Source organism: Engystomops pustulosus, chromosome 3 (genome assembly GCF_040894005.1).
Source record: "Engystomops pustulosus chromosome 3, aEngPut4.maternal, whole genome shotgun sequence".
NCBI lineage: Eukaryota > Metazoa > Chordata > Amphibia > Anura > Leptodactylidae > Engystomops > Engystomops pustulosus.
The window spans coordinates 111,919,832-111,937,029 of NC_092413.1; the positions used below are offsets into that span (position 1 = coordinate 111,919,832).

The following is a 17,198-nucleotide window of genomic DNA, read 5'->3' on the forward strand; positions in this document are numbered from 1 at the left end:
AAAACAGTCTTTGTTGCAACCAATCACAGCACGGCTCTCATTTCTCATAGTGCTCTGAAAGATGCACTGCCATTGTTTGGTATGGACAGCAAATTAAAGGGGTATTCCCACAAATATCAGATTGCTAAATATACTCAGGGTAATAAAATAACACATTCTCTAATTCCCTGCTATTAACAAAAATACAGCATTTCACAGATATAATTCCAACCTGTCTCTATCAGTCCTGGTATTTACAATTTTTCCACCTCTTTCATTTACATGCTCCAAAATGTGCTCCTTACAATTTTATTACGCTAATATGTAAATTTTCTAAAGGGGCTACTGGGGTGTGGAGTAGCCAAAGCTGAGGCTACACAGCGCAGCTACTCCACGCCCCAGTAGCCTCTTTGATCCTCCTACTACTAGGCGCGCAGCGTCCTCGATAATGTTCAATAAAAATTTAGGAGGCTAAAATATGAATATTAATTTTCACATTTTATATATCTTTTAAAGGAAATCTATCATCAAATCAAACATGGATAAACTAGGCACACTTACACATAGATCCAGGCACTGTGACTGTGGTAATCTTCTTATATTTATTATCAATTACACATTCCTTCCAAAATAAGCATTTAATATTATGCTATTGACCCTGAAAGGCTACTGGGCCAGTTCCCAGAATGCCTCAGTGTTACAGATTTACAGACTGTTACAGGGTGCAGGAGTAGTTCCCCATCCCACTGCATGCTGAAACTGGAACTTCCTCTGTTGTAGTGAGATCAGACAGAGGGAGGAGGAAGTGCTGAGCAGGAGAAAAGGGACAGAATGAGACAGTCTAACAGCCTGTGAATCTGCAGTATGGAGGGGCTTTGGGAAGCCACAGCTGCCTTTCTCGATGATTAGCATAATTTTACAAGTTGCTTTTAGAAGGAAGGAGGCCATAGATAACATAAATATGTTTTAAAAAATTACCATAGTCACATTGCCTGATTCTATAAGTGTCCATGCTTTATTTTGATTGTAGATTTTCTTTTAGGGTACATTCACACGACCCCTCCTCCTCCATAGAAAATAGTGACCGCACACTCGGTAAAAGGATTGAGCATGCTCTATCTTTTTCCGGTGTACAGCACGGATCAGTGCGACATATGTGTGGCACCGTACCACTGTCGGGTCGCCATTGCCGTCTATGGGGAAGCAATTTTGCCGCCTCATATACATTCTCCCAGATGGCCGTGTAAATGCACCCTTAGGCTACATTCACACTACAGTATGGGGGACGTATATACGGCCGACGTATATACAGCTGATATACGTCCCCCATACACTTCTATGGGCTCACGGCGTCCTACGGGGGCGGTACGGTGCAGCACACGTGCACCGTACCGCTCCGTAGCCCGGGAAAAGATAGGACATGTCCTATCTTTTCCCATATTATGGCGCCGCGGCCATATATAGCTATGGAGAGGAGCGGGGGTGAGCTGCACTCACCTCCTCCTCCTCTCCCCGTGCTGCCGTGTGCCCGCCGTGCTATGATGCGGCGGGCACACTGCAGTGTGCATGTAGCCTTACACTGTAAAATAGTTCTTGTTGATTGTTTAAATTATTCACCTTTAGTGTAGTTTAATATCAGGGAAAAACATTTGCAACAACATTTACAACAGCATTATAATTTACAGTGAGAACAGAAATATATGTGTACTGTTATATAGCTGACACAGATATAATTGCATTAATGACAAAAATGTGTTGGGGGCAAGTTCTGGTTTTAGCTGATATTAACTTCTTGCCTTAGGCGTAGCTTACAGTCACTACCACTAGAAGAGGGACAGGCACCAACTTAAAGACCCAATGAGCTCTGCTCTCTAGAGTTACAAGAAACATTGCAAACCGCAAATACAGCAGCAGTTTGTATGTAAATTCAATAGTTTAATGTATTTAGAAGCTGTACAACAATGTCCTGTTCTATACCACATGCTTGTTTTAGCTATCCACTTCCTTGGATTTACTGTAATGACATGTTATCAAACTTGCCCACACTTGACCATATTTTCTGATATAACATTTCACTGAAAAAAGTGCAAGTTTGCCTTATGTGCACCATGTTATATCAATTGATAGATCTGGCCACAAAGGAGAATGTACTGACCATAAGGGAGCAGGGAGCATGAATATGGGGCTCATTTACTAAGGGTCGCGGATCGCACTATTGTGCGACTTTCTGATGTTGGTATTGTGTCATACGCAACAGTTTTTTGGCGCAGCTGCGCTGGCTTTCATGCAACAGAAATTGGGGGGAATGCCGTCCGAGGATCCGACTGATTCGGACTGAGCACAGGATTCAACTTTCAATTTGTATCGCAAGACAATGCACTTACATGCATCAGGAAGAAGATGGTGAACTCTGTCGGACACGAGCGGGGAAGCGACACATACAGGAAATCGGGCGCACAATCTTAGTGAATCACGGCACAGTGTATTATCGTCAGATAATGCACTTTTGGTGAACTCTGCAGACGGGTAAGTAAATGTGCTCCTATGTGTCCCAAATTGCCCTGTCAAGTTCCCTTTAAGCCATAAGATAAACAGTGCAACTTTTATAGCATTAAAATAAGATAATGGAATTCCTCTCACCCATCTCTGGAAGTTTTTAAGTTAATAAATAAAATATGGTACCTCAAAATTCTTTCATTAAAAACATTATACAGCTACATTTGTGGGAAAATCCAAAAGTTTGTGGGAAAATCCAAAAGTTATGTCTCTTGAGAATGCAAGCAATACAGGGGGAAAATGAGAAAATGGCCTTAAAGAGGTCAATTAATACATGGATTAATAAAATTAGTATACCTATGGTTACTGTGACATTAAATGACATATATGATGGCTAAGAGATTGTAGGTGGTAGATAAAGACAGGTAAATCTCCCCCACCCATTATTCTTTAAAAAGGCTAAAGAACCATAAAAGGCAATACTGTATACAGTACAGACCAAAAGTTTAGACACAGCTTTTCATTCAAAGAGTTTTCTGTATTTTCATGACTATAACAATTGTAGATTCACACTGAAGGAATCAAAACTATGAAATAACACATGTGGAAGTATATACTTAACAAAAAAGTGTGTATCAACCGAAAATATGTCACCCCCTGACGAAGGCAGTATGCCGAAATGTGCGTTGGGTTGTCAATAAACTGGGTGGATGCAGTGATTCTGATGCCAGATAACCAATGATTCATACTGTTTATTTGTTTTGATAAGTTAGTGCTACACTAAGGGTGGTATTACTAATATATGCAATGATGCATTAGAGATTCAAAAACATTTCTATCCTGTGTAGTATAGGATTTTGGTAAGGTGTTATTTCATACTCTGGCAGCTTGGTATTAACCGTTAATTACTAGTGTTATTACAAGATTACATCCACGTCCCCCAGATGTTTCTGTTATCCTTCCAGCATATTGCTGGTATTTCTGTTTATGTCTGTTCCTATGTACTATTTTAGTAAATGTATTAATAAAAGTATGATTTTTTGTAAAATTTAAACCACTGAATTATGGCCTTTTTTCTGATAGGTTTTTATGACTATAACAATTATAAATTCACACTAAAGGAATCAAAACTATGAATTAACACATGTGGAAGTATACACTTAACAAAAAAGTGTGAAACAACAGAAAATATGTCCTATATTCTTTTTTTTTTTTTTTTTTGCTTTGGGGTAGTCAGCAGAAAAGGTTTTCACATCACAGGTGCCCTATCCGGTTTAATAAGTGGAATTTCTTGCCTTATAAATGGTGTATAAAATCCATAACACCAACCATGTGATATTTATAATCCTGGTGTTAGGTTATCACAGTCTGGTACTTAGGCTAGTTGCAACTTCTACTGCTGTTAGTGATGTCATGGTATGTACAGTATATGGAACATTTCTGAACAAACAGGACAGATTCTAAATACATGAAAATGCATCAGCATTTACCATTGTCAAGTTTGTTACATTGTTACATATGGCTCTGTCTAAAAACCACAGCCTTCTCAGATCAAATTGAGAATTAAGAGTTTTCACATAAAAGAACGTCTGATGAAGGGGGCGTGTCCATCGAAACGTCACATCTTCCGGAGGATTGTGAGTCTCTGTCTAAGGTCAAGCTGCGTAAGTCTACCAATCCATTAACTCTGAGCTACGCTAGATCATTGGCGATTGATTTTCCTCAACTATTTCTTCACTTTGGATTTAATTTGCAAGCTACATTGCCATATATTACAATAAAATGATCTTATGACTTTATGAAGAATGAATTGTATTTGCTAAATATGAAGTAAAGTGAAATATTTTTATTGGACACTATTCATTTGATGCGTTTCTTGCGAGGAATTGGAGATCCTCTAGTCCTAGACCAGTTTGCGCTTATCATATTGCCTCCATGTACTATGGTTTTTTTACTGGACTTTTCACATAAACAAGAAACAGTGTCATGTATAAGTACCTGTGTTGTAGACGTAGAGGCCCATGGAGATGCACACTGTTGGGTACTGTATATTTAGTCATGGAAGTTACCAAACTTTTTCAGTTATAAAGTGTAAATATACATTACATATATTAAATAAGCTAAAACCCAAATCATTAATCATTCAGAATAATAAATGAATTCCTTTGTATTTTGAGACCATAATACCAGCTCAATGAAAAAATATTTCAATCATCAATTCTAAGTGTTGACATGTGAATGAAAAGCAAGGATCACATGACACGATTAGGATCCTGTTCTCGGTCAGAAAAACAGAGGTGCATAATATTTTACCAGTAAGATTTGAAGCCCTGAAAAATGATCACTTTCAACTCCTAAGTAAAAATTTCCAGCAACATGGTGTTAGCCCGATTTAATGTAACAAATCCATTTGCTTCTCAGTAAACTTTATGTATTACTTTATTGTTATACTTGGTTTAGCATCTAGCATTTTCTATCCATATTGACCATAGTGTTGAGGATCAGCAATAGCAGATTTTTTTGTGATTGGTTATTCCTGGTGAACCATGAATATTGTATGTTTTAAACCATGTTGACAAAAGAACAATGATGTCCTTATCAGCGGTTTGGCAGAAAAGCTCCACTAGAAGGCAGAGAGGCACAACAACAAGATACTTAAAATTACCAGCTTTTTGTTTTGATGAATTTCCTTCAAACAGTTCAGCTATGGAAGTAGAAATCTTTCAACTAGAAACATAGGTTGCATTTTCCTATGTAACCTCAAATGGGTTGGCCACACATACCGTATATTGCCTACGTGCCTTTATTGCCTTTAAAAAGATTGAAAGGCCAAATGAGGCACAGACACAGGTATATATCTAATGAAAAAGATTTATTGAAAATTAGCCAACCCCTTTAAAGCGGTAAAGTATAATTTTTGATACAGATAAAATTCTGATCAAGGGGATCCAGTCGGATTGGGACTGCTGTAAATAACTAAGCACAACATTAGGTTTACAGTTGTCAGCTTGCAATGTTGAGGTTGTCATTCTCTATCCTGGGGATAACAACTATACGTATAATCCTTTCTAAAGTTATAACTATACATTCAAAACCACAGAAATCACCATCTGTATATACAGATACGAAGGCGTTCCTCAAAAATTTCTCCCGACTCGCTTCCTGTGTACTGATAGAAATGAAACTTGGCACACTAAGACCACTAAACAAATTCTTATATACTTTTATGAGGAGCACATTATTATATAGCTTTATTTTTAGCTCTTTTTAGCTGACTCTGTATATGGATAGGTGTCACCTAAATAGGGACACAGACTTCTCCGATTTTTTATTCAAATGTAAACATATCTTATAGAAGTTTCTCCAAAATCCATATTGTGGCTTCAGAAATCTCAGTCTCATCACATGGAAAATGCTTGTCCTTAATAAGAGCAGTTTCTAGGTAATTTGTTGTACAGGACATAACCCCCACTGTAATATATAAATGTATCCTAAAAATGTAATGTATCTTAAAAAATGCCCCCTGTAATGAATAAAGATATTGTGCCACCTGTATTAGCTATACACTGTGCCCCCTGCATCAATGCAGCAAATGATCAATGATTTGTATACTGATGCATCATATAAATATATATATATATATATATATTTATTTATTTATTTATTTATTTATTTATATGATGCATCAGTATATAAATCATTGATCATATGCTGCATACCAATAAGGCAAACTAAAACTAAACAATCCCAATAATGAATATTCACAACGGCAGCTTAATATACATTATAAATAATTACTATTTTGTGTCGCTAATAGAAGTACAAATGTTCTCCCAGCACATGCCCCAGTACATAGTTAGGTAGCCCCCAGCAGTGGCGTAACTAGGAGAGGCAGGGACCCATAGAAGGCTTCTGAATGGGGCCCCCTTCCCACTTCAAAAATATACTTATTTCTATACTCACTTGTGTGAATTATACACCATACGTTGTATACATACACATACAGCATATATACATCACATATATGTACAATGTGCAGCATAATATGTATATAATGGTGCACATCCTCCACTTTTTAGTTTGTCAGGTCAGATGATGGAGCCCCTGACACTGTGGCAGCTATGGCTGCTACTAGTTATGCCCCTGGCCCCCAGTACATAGTTAGGTAGCCCCAGCACATGGGACACAAATAAAGATACAATACTGGTTGCATCATTTTATTTCTAATAGATTAATTTGTTATACTATAGTATATGAAAGAACATCACCACGATCTTTCATGTCCAAAAACTTTTTCTATTATTATTTCTTGTACTTCAATCTATTGCTCTCAGATTTCTTCTTATGGCAAGAGTAATAATTGTATTGTGAATGGGGGTGTTACTAATTTTATAGGATTTATCATTGACACTTATAAGCACAATAAGAATAACTTCTTCTTTATCAGCAATACATTGTCTGATTTCCAGGCCAAAGTAAGTAAAATAACACTGAAACTTTACCTCTATGGCTTCTCCCCACCCTTTACCAAGAGCCTAAGTAAAAGTAGTAATACCATTGGGAGTCCCTCTCTCCTGTTATGAATCCCCTCCATCCAGCCTGGGAGCTCCCTTAGAGCATGTTCACTTTTAGAGATAAAGACGCCATTCAGCCAGCAATAAACAAATAGAAAAATAACCAGCCGAAGCCTGAAGGTAAGAAAGCACTTTGGATCCTCTTGACTTGATATTTTGCCTGACAGGCCATTAGCACAGACTCTCTGTTTTGTACAAGAAACACCCTTGTGGATTAAACTGATCTATACAAGAAGTTTACAGCTGTAGTTTTACCGTTACTTATTTGACATACAACATATACTTGGAGACCACTAAACAAATTCTTATATAGCTTTATGAGGAGCCCATTTTTATATAACTTAATTTTTAGCTTATTTTTAGCTCTTTTTTGCTGCCTCTGTATATGCACTCATACATGGATGGCTATCAGTCACTGATACAACTGGCTCATGGTCATGTTCAACGTGTTATGATTACTCATTCCAGCTGATTTGTTTTTATATCAATACATTTAGATGCAAAAATATATCAGACAAAGTGCAGTTTCAATTTATCATGATGAAGCCTGCACAGTACTTCAATGAAGTCGGAACTGTACACCTCATCATCATTGCGCAAGCGCCGTAACCACAACTCATGTGCAGCAAAGCCGGGGTGTAGTACACTGGCTTCACTAAATATAAACATTTATTATTTTAATAGCAGGCACATAGGGTCTCGGTAAAGGGCAATTTGGGACACTAAACCACCAGTCCATAAGAACCAGTGGGTGGTTTAGTGTTTAAAATCGCCCTGACCTCTTTAAAATCTTCTTTTAGAAGGAGGCAAAGTTATTATCTTGCCTCTTGGATGGAGCAGCACTGGGGCTGGGTTTCACACACAGTCCTCTCTAGGGATTAAAGAAAACATTTGCCTCAACGCTAATGTAAAGACAATAAGAAGGACTCTTTCTTCTCCGCCCTGCATATAAGTACTCTCATTTAGCAAAACCAGTTCCCTACACTGTGTTCATACAAACATCGAAACATCACTATTCACTGTTGGGAGTCTGTTCCTTTCGGAACAGACATAGCACATCATGTCATATGCTTTCTATTAATGGGGCATTTAAGGCAATTTTTTAGGTAAGGTTTTTCTTATACCACACTGAAAATACATTTTCACATTTACTTCCCAGAATTCTCAGCAGGTCATATAAGGCCCTTAAAGGGGTATTCCCATCTGGGAATTTACATTTATTTTAATTCATGTTGTCCCTTAGAAACGAGAAAGCTTCCTCGGATACGACCACCTTACATTCTGGCAGCGGTGGCCAGACATGCGCTATTGAGTCCTTCCTGACCTCCTGGATTCAGCAATCATTACCACAGAACGGTTGTGAGACATGTAGTAACTCCCTGACAATTCATATACAAACACCCTTTGTGTCTTTGTGCAATCACCCCAGCAAAGGTGGCCGTATCCAAGGAGTTAGTCTTGTTTCTAAGGGACCATATGACTACATTTATGAGAAATTATCTTCACACAGGTGAATTTTTTTATAACATCTAATTGAAGAAATGTATATTTATGGCAGATTAATTAAATTGAATGTGAATGATGACGAGAATACCCCTTTAAGTCTCTGTACATGCCTTAATGTTACAGATCCTTATCTTTAATATGAGGTGCTAGGTGCTATAGAAAAGAAGATTCTGAAGTGAGCCTTCCGCTGCAGCCACTAGACTTGTGAAAAAGAGGTGAGAAGAGTCATATTTGCCTGACTTTGGGGGTGATTTTTTTTTATAATTAAAAGGTGCTATTTCACATAAAAGAGGGAATTCAAGAAAAGACATTCCATACCTACTTGTGGGGGCTATTAATTTAATATGGTAAAACCCCATGACAGATTCTCTTAAACTTTGTCTAATAGTCTTTAAAACACAGATCTTTTACCCCAATTTTACCCCAAATAGAACATATTTAGTGTATTCAGTGGCTAGACTTAACAGAGCAAATCTCCACTGCAAATCCCTTATTTTAATTAACAACAAAACCAGAATCGGTAATGATAAAGGCGAGATGTACTAATTCACACTGAGCAATCTTGTCAATAATGCAATCATTTCACGAGTCTTGGCATATAGTCAATTTCCCTACTTTAACACAGTATGACATCTATACAGATTAAAAAAACTGCATCTCTATCAAACACTACCAAAAAATGCTTGTTAACAGCTAATAAACGATTTCAGCTTATTCATGTAAATAGATTGTATAATATACTAGATTACATAAATCACCATCTAAATGTAGTATTTGCTGTATAAAAGAATATCTCCTTTTATTCTCCAAAAAAGTAAAAACCTAATAGCTGCAAACTGGCAGAGAACCCCTGACCAGCACAAAATAATCGAATGTGAATACATTAGCTGCTCAAGCTCGCTGTAAATCATGTCTTGGCAAACTGCGCTACAAAATATTGCAGATAAACAGCCAATTAGACAATCCATTCAGAGAAGTCACTGCAACTGCTGTCAGCGAGCCAGACATGTAGTGCTCTGTTTAATGCTACTATACATTGGCTCAGGCTATTGTGCACACAAAAGGAAGCTACACACAAGGCCCAGTCCTATTATACAGTAATATGTATAATAATAATATGCATATAGTATTATTATGTAGAGCTACACAACTACACGTCACCATACCATCACCGAACACAACAAGCATAGACCACATATGTTCTTACAGTAAGACATGACCCAAAATAACATGGATATATGGTACACACATAAGCAATTCTTATATTGCCCTGCTGTTCCTACTATTACCAGTAATGGATCTGTGACTTTTTTTTTAATTTTACACAATAATTTAGAAATAATATAGAAATTTGGAATGGCAGACAGATCGTTACACATAATGGATCAATGTTATGACAGATAAGATAAAGTGGCCAATTGTAAACACCAATTTAGATTGATCTGAGTATCCCTAAACGAAAAACTGTCAGATCAGATATCTGTAATTTTAATTCCTTAATGACTGGCATATTGCCTATTTACAGCAGCCATTAAGAGTACTTCTTCTTAAATGCCACATTTCTATGGTGGCTCTTCAAATGATACTACAAGGACATTGGGCCCTGCTGCTGCTGGTGCTCAGGTTTGTTATAATAGACAAGGACCAACACCAACACTCAGGATTGAGAAGGATTAAATCCTGGGTATTTAACCCCTTATACACAATGGTCATAAATTAATCACAGTGTCCTAGTGGCTTAAGAGGGAAAGGGCTCCATCTGTTGCTACTGGCATCACATGGCAATGAAGGACCTCAGCAGTCCCATGTAAGTGTCTCTTTGTGTGAATGAGTAATTGCACAATGTTAAATAAATTCATTTTATGTAAAATAAAATGAAGTCTTTAAAGAGGACCTTTCACCACCTCACACATGTGATGAACATGTTATTATATAGGGGCTGCGTCACAGATTTAAGAGCAATTTTTATTCTAGTCCCTAGATTGCTGGTGTCTGACCATTGTAATCCTCTCTACTGTCTACTGCCAGGAGAGGGGGAATACATTATGATAATCTTCTCTGATGTACAATCTACTGGCTCCTGGCCATTGTTCAGGGTATTTCCATAGGGATGCAAATGTACTTATATGGACCGTTACATTACTGGGGTCTCCCTGAGCGTATGCTCATGGGAGGAGGGGGATGGATGCAATAATATGATTTCTGCTAAGCCTAGATGTGGCTCAGCAGGAGCAAGAAAGATGGAAAAACACAGCTTGCTATGTCTTTCCTTTCTGTGTTTCCCACAGTATGCGTATAATGTGCAGACAGAGGCAAAATGGATACCTCCGTCTACCAGTATATGTCTATGGATATGTACAGTGTATAGCTTTCCTGCTGTATACACTGAGCATGTCCTTGTTTACCTAAGCAACATGCATAAAATCTTAAAATTTTAAGTATTGTGTAATAACTGCTGAGGTACAACTAACGCAGAAAACTCATAGGCTTTAAAAACATGGGGAATCAGATGCCAAATAACATTCTCTGCAGTTGGCCCTGATTATTTGCATTGAAAAAGTTAAAATCGTTGCCTTAATCCATAGCAATAATTGATATGCTGTTGATTGAAAGTCTGCACTGCAATTCTGACCTTTGTGTCCCTGGTTTAAAAGTAGACAGTTCATAGAACAAAACATAGGTTTAACTCATCAATTAATTTTAACCAGGCTTCAAACCACTAAAGGGGTTGCCTCATTTCAGCAAATAAATATTATTGTTTGTATAATTAAAAGTTACAAATAAGCCAATGCTCTTTCTGAATTAATTCCTCCTGGTTTTCCAGATCTCTGCTTGCTATCATTCTATAGGAAGTCTCAGTGTTTAGTTACAGTGGAGAGAATTCTGTCCCTGTACCTGTGATGTCATACAGGTGCATGGCTCTTATAACACAAAGCTCTTTTCCCTCTGTGTGAAAACCATGAGGAATTACAGTCACATAGTTAATATGGTTGAAACCATCAAGATCAACCAAGGAAGGGAGGGATTGGATGAGGAAGGGATGTGAGGAAAGCTATTCTATAGTATAACATAACCGTTAATATTTTTTAGTATGTAAAAGGGAATCGAGGTCATTCTTGATGCTCCCTGCTTACCCTACTGTGACCATCACCTGAGGCAGGCTATACCACAGATTCACAGTTACAGCCCTGTCGCCTCTGGTGATTCAACCTTGATTTCTCCAGACGCAGACAATGCCCATTTGTCTTTTGATTTAACCCGGAACAACTTTCCAGCATATTATTTGTATGCACCATTCATATTTTTATATAAATTAATCATGTCTATTCTTAGTCATCTCTTTTCAAGACTAAATATATGTAATTTTAGTTTTTCCTCACAACTGAAACCCCCATACCCCTTATCATTTTTTGGCTCTTCATTGTACCCTATCCATCACCAGGGAATCTTTATCATAGACTGGTACCCAGAACTGAACAGCATATTCCAGGTGAGGCCAAACGTATGCCTTGTACAGTGGTAATATTACATCCTTATCAGAGGCAGCTGATAGACATTGCATGCTGTTATTTAATCTATGGTCTACTAGTACACCCAGGTTCTTCTCATCAAAGGACTCTCCTAGATTTACTCCCACAAGGACATTTGTAGCATGTTGATTATAATTCCCTAGGTGCATAACCATTGATACAGAAAGTTATTGAAAAAATGTATGTAAAACTTAAATGTAAACTTTGCAGCATAAAAACAATAATATTTATATGTTGAAATGAGGCAATATATATAGCCACTATCATGACTGGAGTGTTTGGTACAACTGTATTCAGGAAAATATAAATATACAATCCAAATATACATAAAAGTGTATTTGGATTGGAATCCTATTAATGTAGCTATTGCTACTATTGATATGTCACAATATAAAAGAAACACTGAAAAAGACGAACAGTCAGTTACTGTGTATGATATGTAATACACATGGATTCAAAGGATACCAAATGCAGAATCTCAGTGTCAAGTCACATATTAAAGTTTTTTAGCCAGTGTTTTTTAAAGAATGTGGTAACTCAATGTAAGGCATGTACATTGTAGTACTGTAATAAAGACAATGGGGGGATGCCTTAAAGCAAAACTGGCCTAGATGCTCATAGCAACCAATCACACAGCACTTTATAAAATGAAAGCTGAGCTCTGATTGGTTGTCGTTAGGAACTAGAACAGTTACTACTGAATAGCAATCATGATGAAAACATCCAAACTCAAATGAGTATACAGTAAATTCTTCTTTAAATATAGTCTTAAATAATGTAGTGAAATATACAGATATTGCAGGCATTCATTTTACTATACACTAATAGCATATAATCATAGGAGTAAATACATTTTCTGCGACATTTTGGTAAAATAGCATAATCAGAGAATGTTACCAAAAACATACCTGTGTGTTTCAGCAAATAATTGATTTTCCCAATGATACCAGGAAGCCCATGCTGTAACTTTTTTTATACTCAAACTCTATGTTGTATTGTGTCTCTTTTATTTCTGCTTGAAATTTAAGAATAAATTGAATATGTTACAGTTTATTTGTTAATGGAGGTGGTCCTACCGTTTGAAACTGTTAGCACCGGCATTGATCAGAGAACATAGAGATGTACACAAACATAGGAACATAGAGATATAAGAAAAGATGCTCCAAAAGTTATTGTATCATGGGAAACACAAGTATTTACTAAAACAGGCATGCCTGTTGGTGACAGAGCACCTTTTACCGGCAAACACTGCCTGCTCTACTGTTTACTGTTAACTTATATAAACTGAAGCATTTACACTCTGCTAAAGTAACAATCTCGACTTGTTTAAAAATTAATTATTGTTAATATTATTCTTACAAGTAGTTCGCAGTTATTCTTGAAGGCAAGTCTTGGAGTTTCCTTAGCATAGTGTTGCTGTGGAAAATTTTCACCATGTCCATCTTCATCTCTAGCCTGAAGGAAAATATAATGGCCTATTTAGGGACTTGAAATAAAAAATACCTACATTCATCATAGACAAATAACAAACATAAAAATAAATCTAAATTGTCAAATAAATATATAACACATTACTTTATGTGAGCCATGCATATATTGTGACAAGACTAACATGTTATCAACATCATTAAAACGGAAAAAAGATGGTAATATGGACAATATTATACAGTACTTTAAAGAGAACTTATCACCAAGTTTTACCCCACTAATCTATTATTCCCCTCTTTTATATGAAATCACATCTTTTACCTATAAAATATTAGACAAATATGAATCTTCTTACCAAATTTTCACATGAAATGAGTTACGGTAAGTGGTTGCAGGGGAGTGTTATTCAAAAGCCACCCTCTTTTGTTTTATATTACCTACAAGCATGCTGGTGTTATATTAAAGATATAGATCTTGTCTTTTAGATCCCATCAGGCATATGGCCTGATTGCCTGTATGTCCAGTTCTGTAAATTACAGAAAGCTTGATGAAATCTGAAAAATGAGATTATTATCTTTAATAGGACATAAAAACATGTTTCTAGGTCCTATAGAACGAAAGATATGGGCTTCTGAACTGACACTCCTCCTGCGTCTACGGCCTGGGTGGACTGGGTGGACATATGTTTTGTGAATGTACCATTATATATGTTACGCAGCAGAGTAGTAGTATGTGGATTGGATTTTTTTAACGCCTATGCACTATGTTGTAAACTGCTTGGGTTAAACTGCTGTTGTTTCTCCTGTGGCTAAAATATTAAAGCAATTGAATAGGTTGGCCATAGATAAAATGTTTGCAAATCATATCTCACTGCTAATTTCTCAATAACATAATATATTTACATTTTATATATGTTTTTCAGCATATTTTTGATAACAGGAAGTTTATCTTTGACATGGAATAAAATACTGCCTCTCCCTTCTGTACTTACGCACTCTCACTGTCCCACAGATGCCTATAAATATTACCAGTACTAGTTGACCTCAGTATACGTATGTGTTTCTTTACACAACCTATACAGAGGTAATGTATGGCCCCACAGAGAGTAGGCATGGGAGTTGACTCTATCTCCTATGGCGGTAACACTGCATCTGTGAACTGCACATTCATTGTGAGTACTGGGGGGCAGGAACTATGACTACTTGGGGCATGCACTGTGGCTACTGGGGGGCAGGCCCTGTTACAACTTGAGCAATGCACAGTGATAACTGGGGGCAGGTACTGTGCCTACTTGTGGGGCAGGCACTGCGACTACTGGGGGTCACAGCAATGTTACAACTTGGGGGAAGGCACTATTACAACTTGAGGAATGCACCATGATAACTGAGGGACAGGCATTGTGACTACTGGGGGCAGGCAATGTGACTATGGGAGGCAGGCACTTTGAAAACTTGGGGGCATTCACTGTGACTACTGGGGGGGCAGGCAAAGTGACTACTGGGGTCATGCACTGTGACAACTTGGGTCATGCACTGTGACTATTGGTGGGCAGGCACTGTAACTACAAAATGGTAAAATAAAAACTATACACACAAACAATTCAAACAATTGCATAGTAATTTTTTACCTTTATATATTTACATTTCCTATGAGACTGTCTAATCTAAGTTTGTATTGTCTATTACTTTTCCCAGCAAGCAATATACCCTTGTCAGACAAGTCATAAAAGTGTTTAAGTGTTTGATTCATTTGATTAAGAAAATATGATACAGAAGGTTTTTTATTTCAATTAATTTTTATACATAAATCTCCCCCCAAGGAAAACAATAAAACTTCTACAGAACTTGCAAATGTCTAACAGGCATGGTAACAAATATCTTGGTGTACATGATAAATGTAAAAAAAACTACAGTATGTGGCCAAACATCCCAAATTTCTAAAATTCCTATTGTTCCCTAGTGTTTTGTACACATGGTTATAGGTTCCACTCAGAGGAAAGCTCTGGTAGTGTTCAGCCAGTGGCAATCAATACAACTGGCAACAATGCTTTCTCTAATGCTCCTAAATTCACAGATTATGCAGAGGTGCAAAGCCATCAACAGTAATAGTGCCTCATTATAAATGCAGAGATAAAATATGTCCTGAGGATTAGGTATGACACAGTGGAAGCGGCTTTGATCTAAACTGTTAATTGAGAAAACTGTAATTTAAATAGTAGCATTAAGTAGGGCCATTAGGAATGATGGCTGATGGGATTTTTTGATATTTGCTACTACTTTGCTTCCTCCTGCAGAGTGTACGCGGAGAACAGGGTGAAAGGAGGAGTGTCAGAAACATGCTCATTAAAATGTTCGTTTCTATGACATTTGCACTCTGCTCTGCTCTCATCTCATATCATATCATTGCTCTGTCCCTCTCTCTCTCTTTCATTTTTTACTGTCTCCCGAAACTCACAGCTGAGCTGTCTACAGCCCATATGGCTTGCATATAATTATGTATATTTCATTTTGTTCTGCATTAAATTGTGACTTTCTGGCATGTTGCCAACCTGTTTAAGAGAAAACCAAAAGGATGAATCAAAAGTAAGAAGTGTAGCTGGGAGGGAGGTCGTGTGCGAGTCATTGAAGAAGAAGCAGGTAGCTGGCTGCTCTTGTCTCAGATAAAATGTTCAGGGTTACCAGCTCAGCAGCAATGATCCATTGTACAGAAACAGGGTGCTCATTTCCTCAGGAGAAGGACTGCGTTATAATAAAGAACACTATAAAGTACCAACCCAAAGTAATTATATGGCACCTCTATAAATGATTTCAGGGTGCAGGTGTCTACCACAAGGATTCATCATATTTTATGTAAATCTTTCATATTCAGAATACGGTAACTTGCGTAATTAGTAGATATTCCAGTTACACTTATTTAAGTGGGAATCTTTTAGATTCTCTAAGTAATCATTTAAGCCCATGTTTTTTATACATATATGGGGCACATGCCCTTTAGCTTTCATCATGGACCAACATGATTAGGGAAAAAAATTAAGTTAGGCTGGGGCACTGTAAGAGCTGAGCACAGGCAGGTGTGAAATAAGATACTCTAATTTGTTCATGATGTGCATAATCATGTATGACTTTAGCAAGCATTGAAAATCATCCAATTGAATAATCAATGCAACAACCTATCAGCATGCAACCTTAGTGACCAATCATTTGATGTAGGAACCAATGGAGATATAAGTCATGTAGGTAGAGCTGAGTTATATATCTTTTTTTTTTTTAAAGAAAAATGTTTTACTGTCTATTATTTCAGTTACACAGCCGCTGCAAGCTAATATAGAAAGACAAAGAAAGGAATGCAATATACCTTATACAAAATGAAGGCAAAAAAATCCCTGAGGGTAGTATGTAACAATTTATAATCCCATAGATAAAAAAACAGGTGAAGATGCTTCCCATATACAAAGGAGCATCTCACTTTTGAGGTGTAGGGTGTTATCTAATTCAGATAGGTTTGGAACTCCCCCTTCAATGGTCTTATGCCCAGGACCACCAACACTATTTAACATGGTAATTCTCACTTCATTCAGAGATGACTAGTCAAGCATAAGTAAAATGTAACTAAGCCGTTGAAGCTAGGCTTTTTTTTGCAGAAATTAATATAGGAGGAGATAATAGTAAACTTTGCAGCATACTTC

The 17,198-nt window shown here is 37.1% G+C and overlaps 1 protein-coding gene across 4 annotated transcripts in view; it reads right to left on the reverse strand.

Moving 5' to 3' along the window:
• Positions 1 to 17,198, reverse strand: part of SOBP (sine oculis binding protein homolog) — a 117,517-nt gene that overhangs the window by 18,314 nt on the left and 82,005 nt on the right. For 3 of the 4 annotated variants that reach the window (XM_072141844.1, XM_072141846.1, XM_072141848.1), the window contains one exon: positions 13,445 to 13,540. The exons of the other annotated variant lie outside the window; for it this stretch is intronic. In XM_072141844.1, the coding sequence (XP_071997945.1) occupies positions 13,445 to 13,540 (96 nt within the window). The remainder of the gene's footprint in view (positions 1 to 13,444; positions 13,541 to 17,198) is intronic. 4 annotated transcript variants of the gene reach the window in all.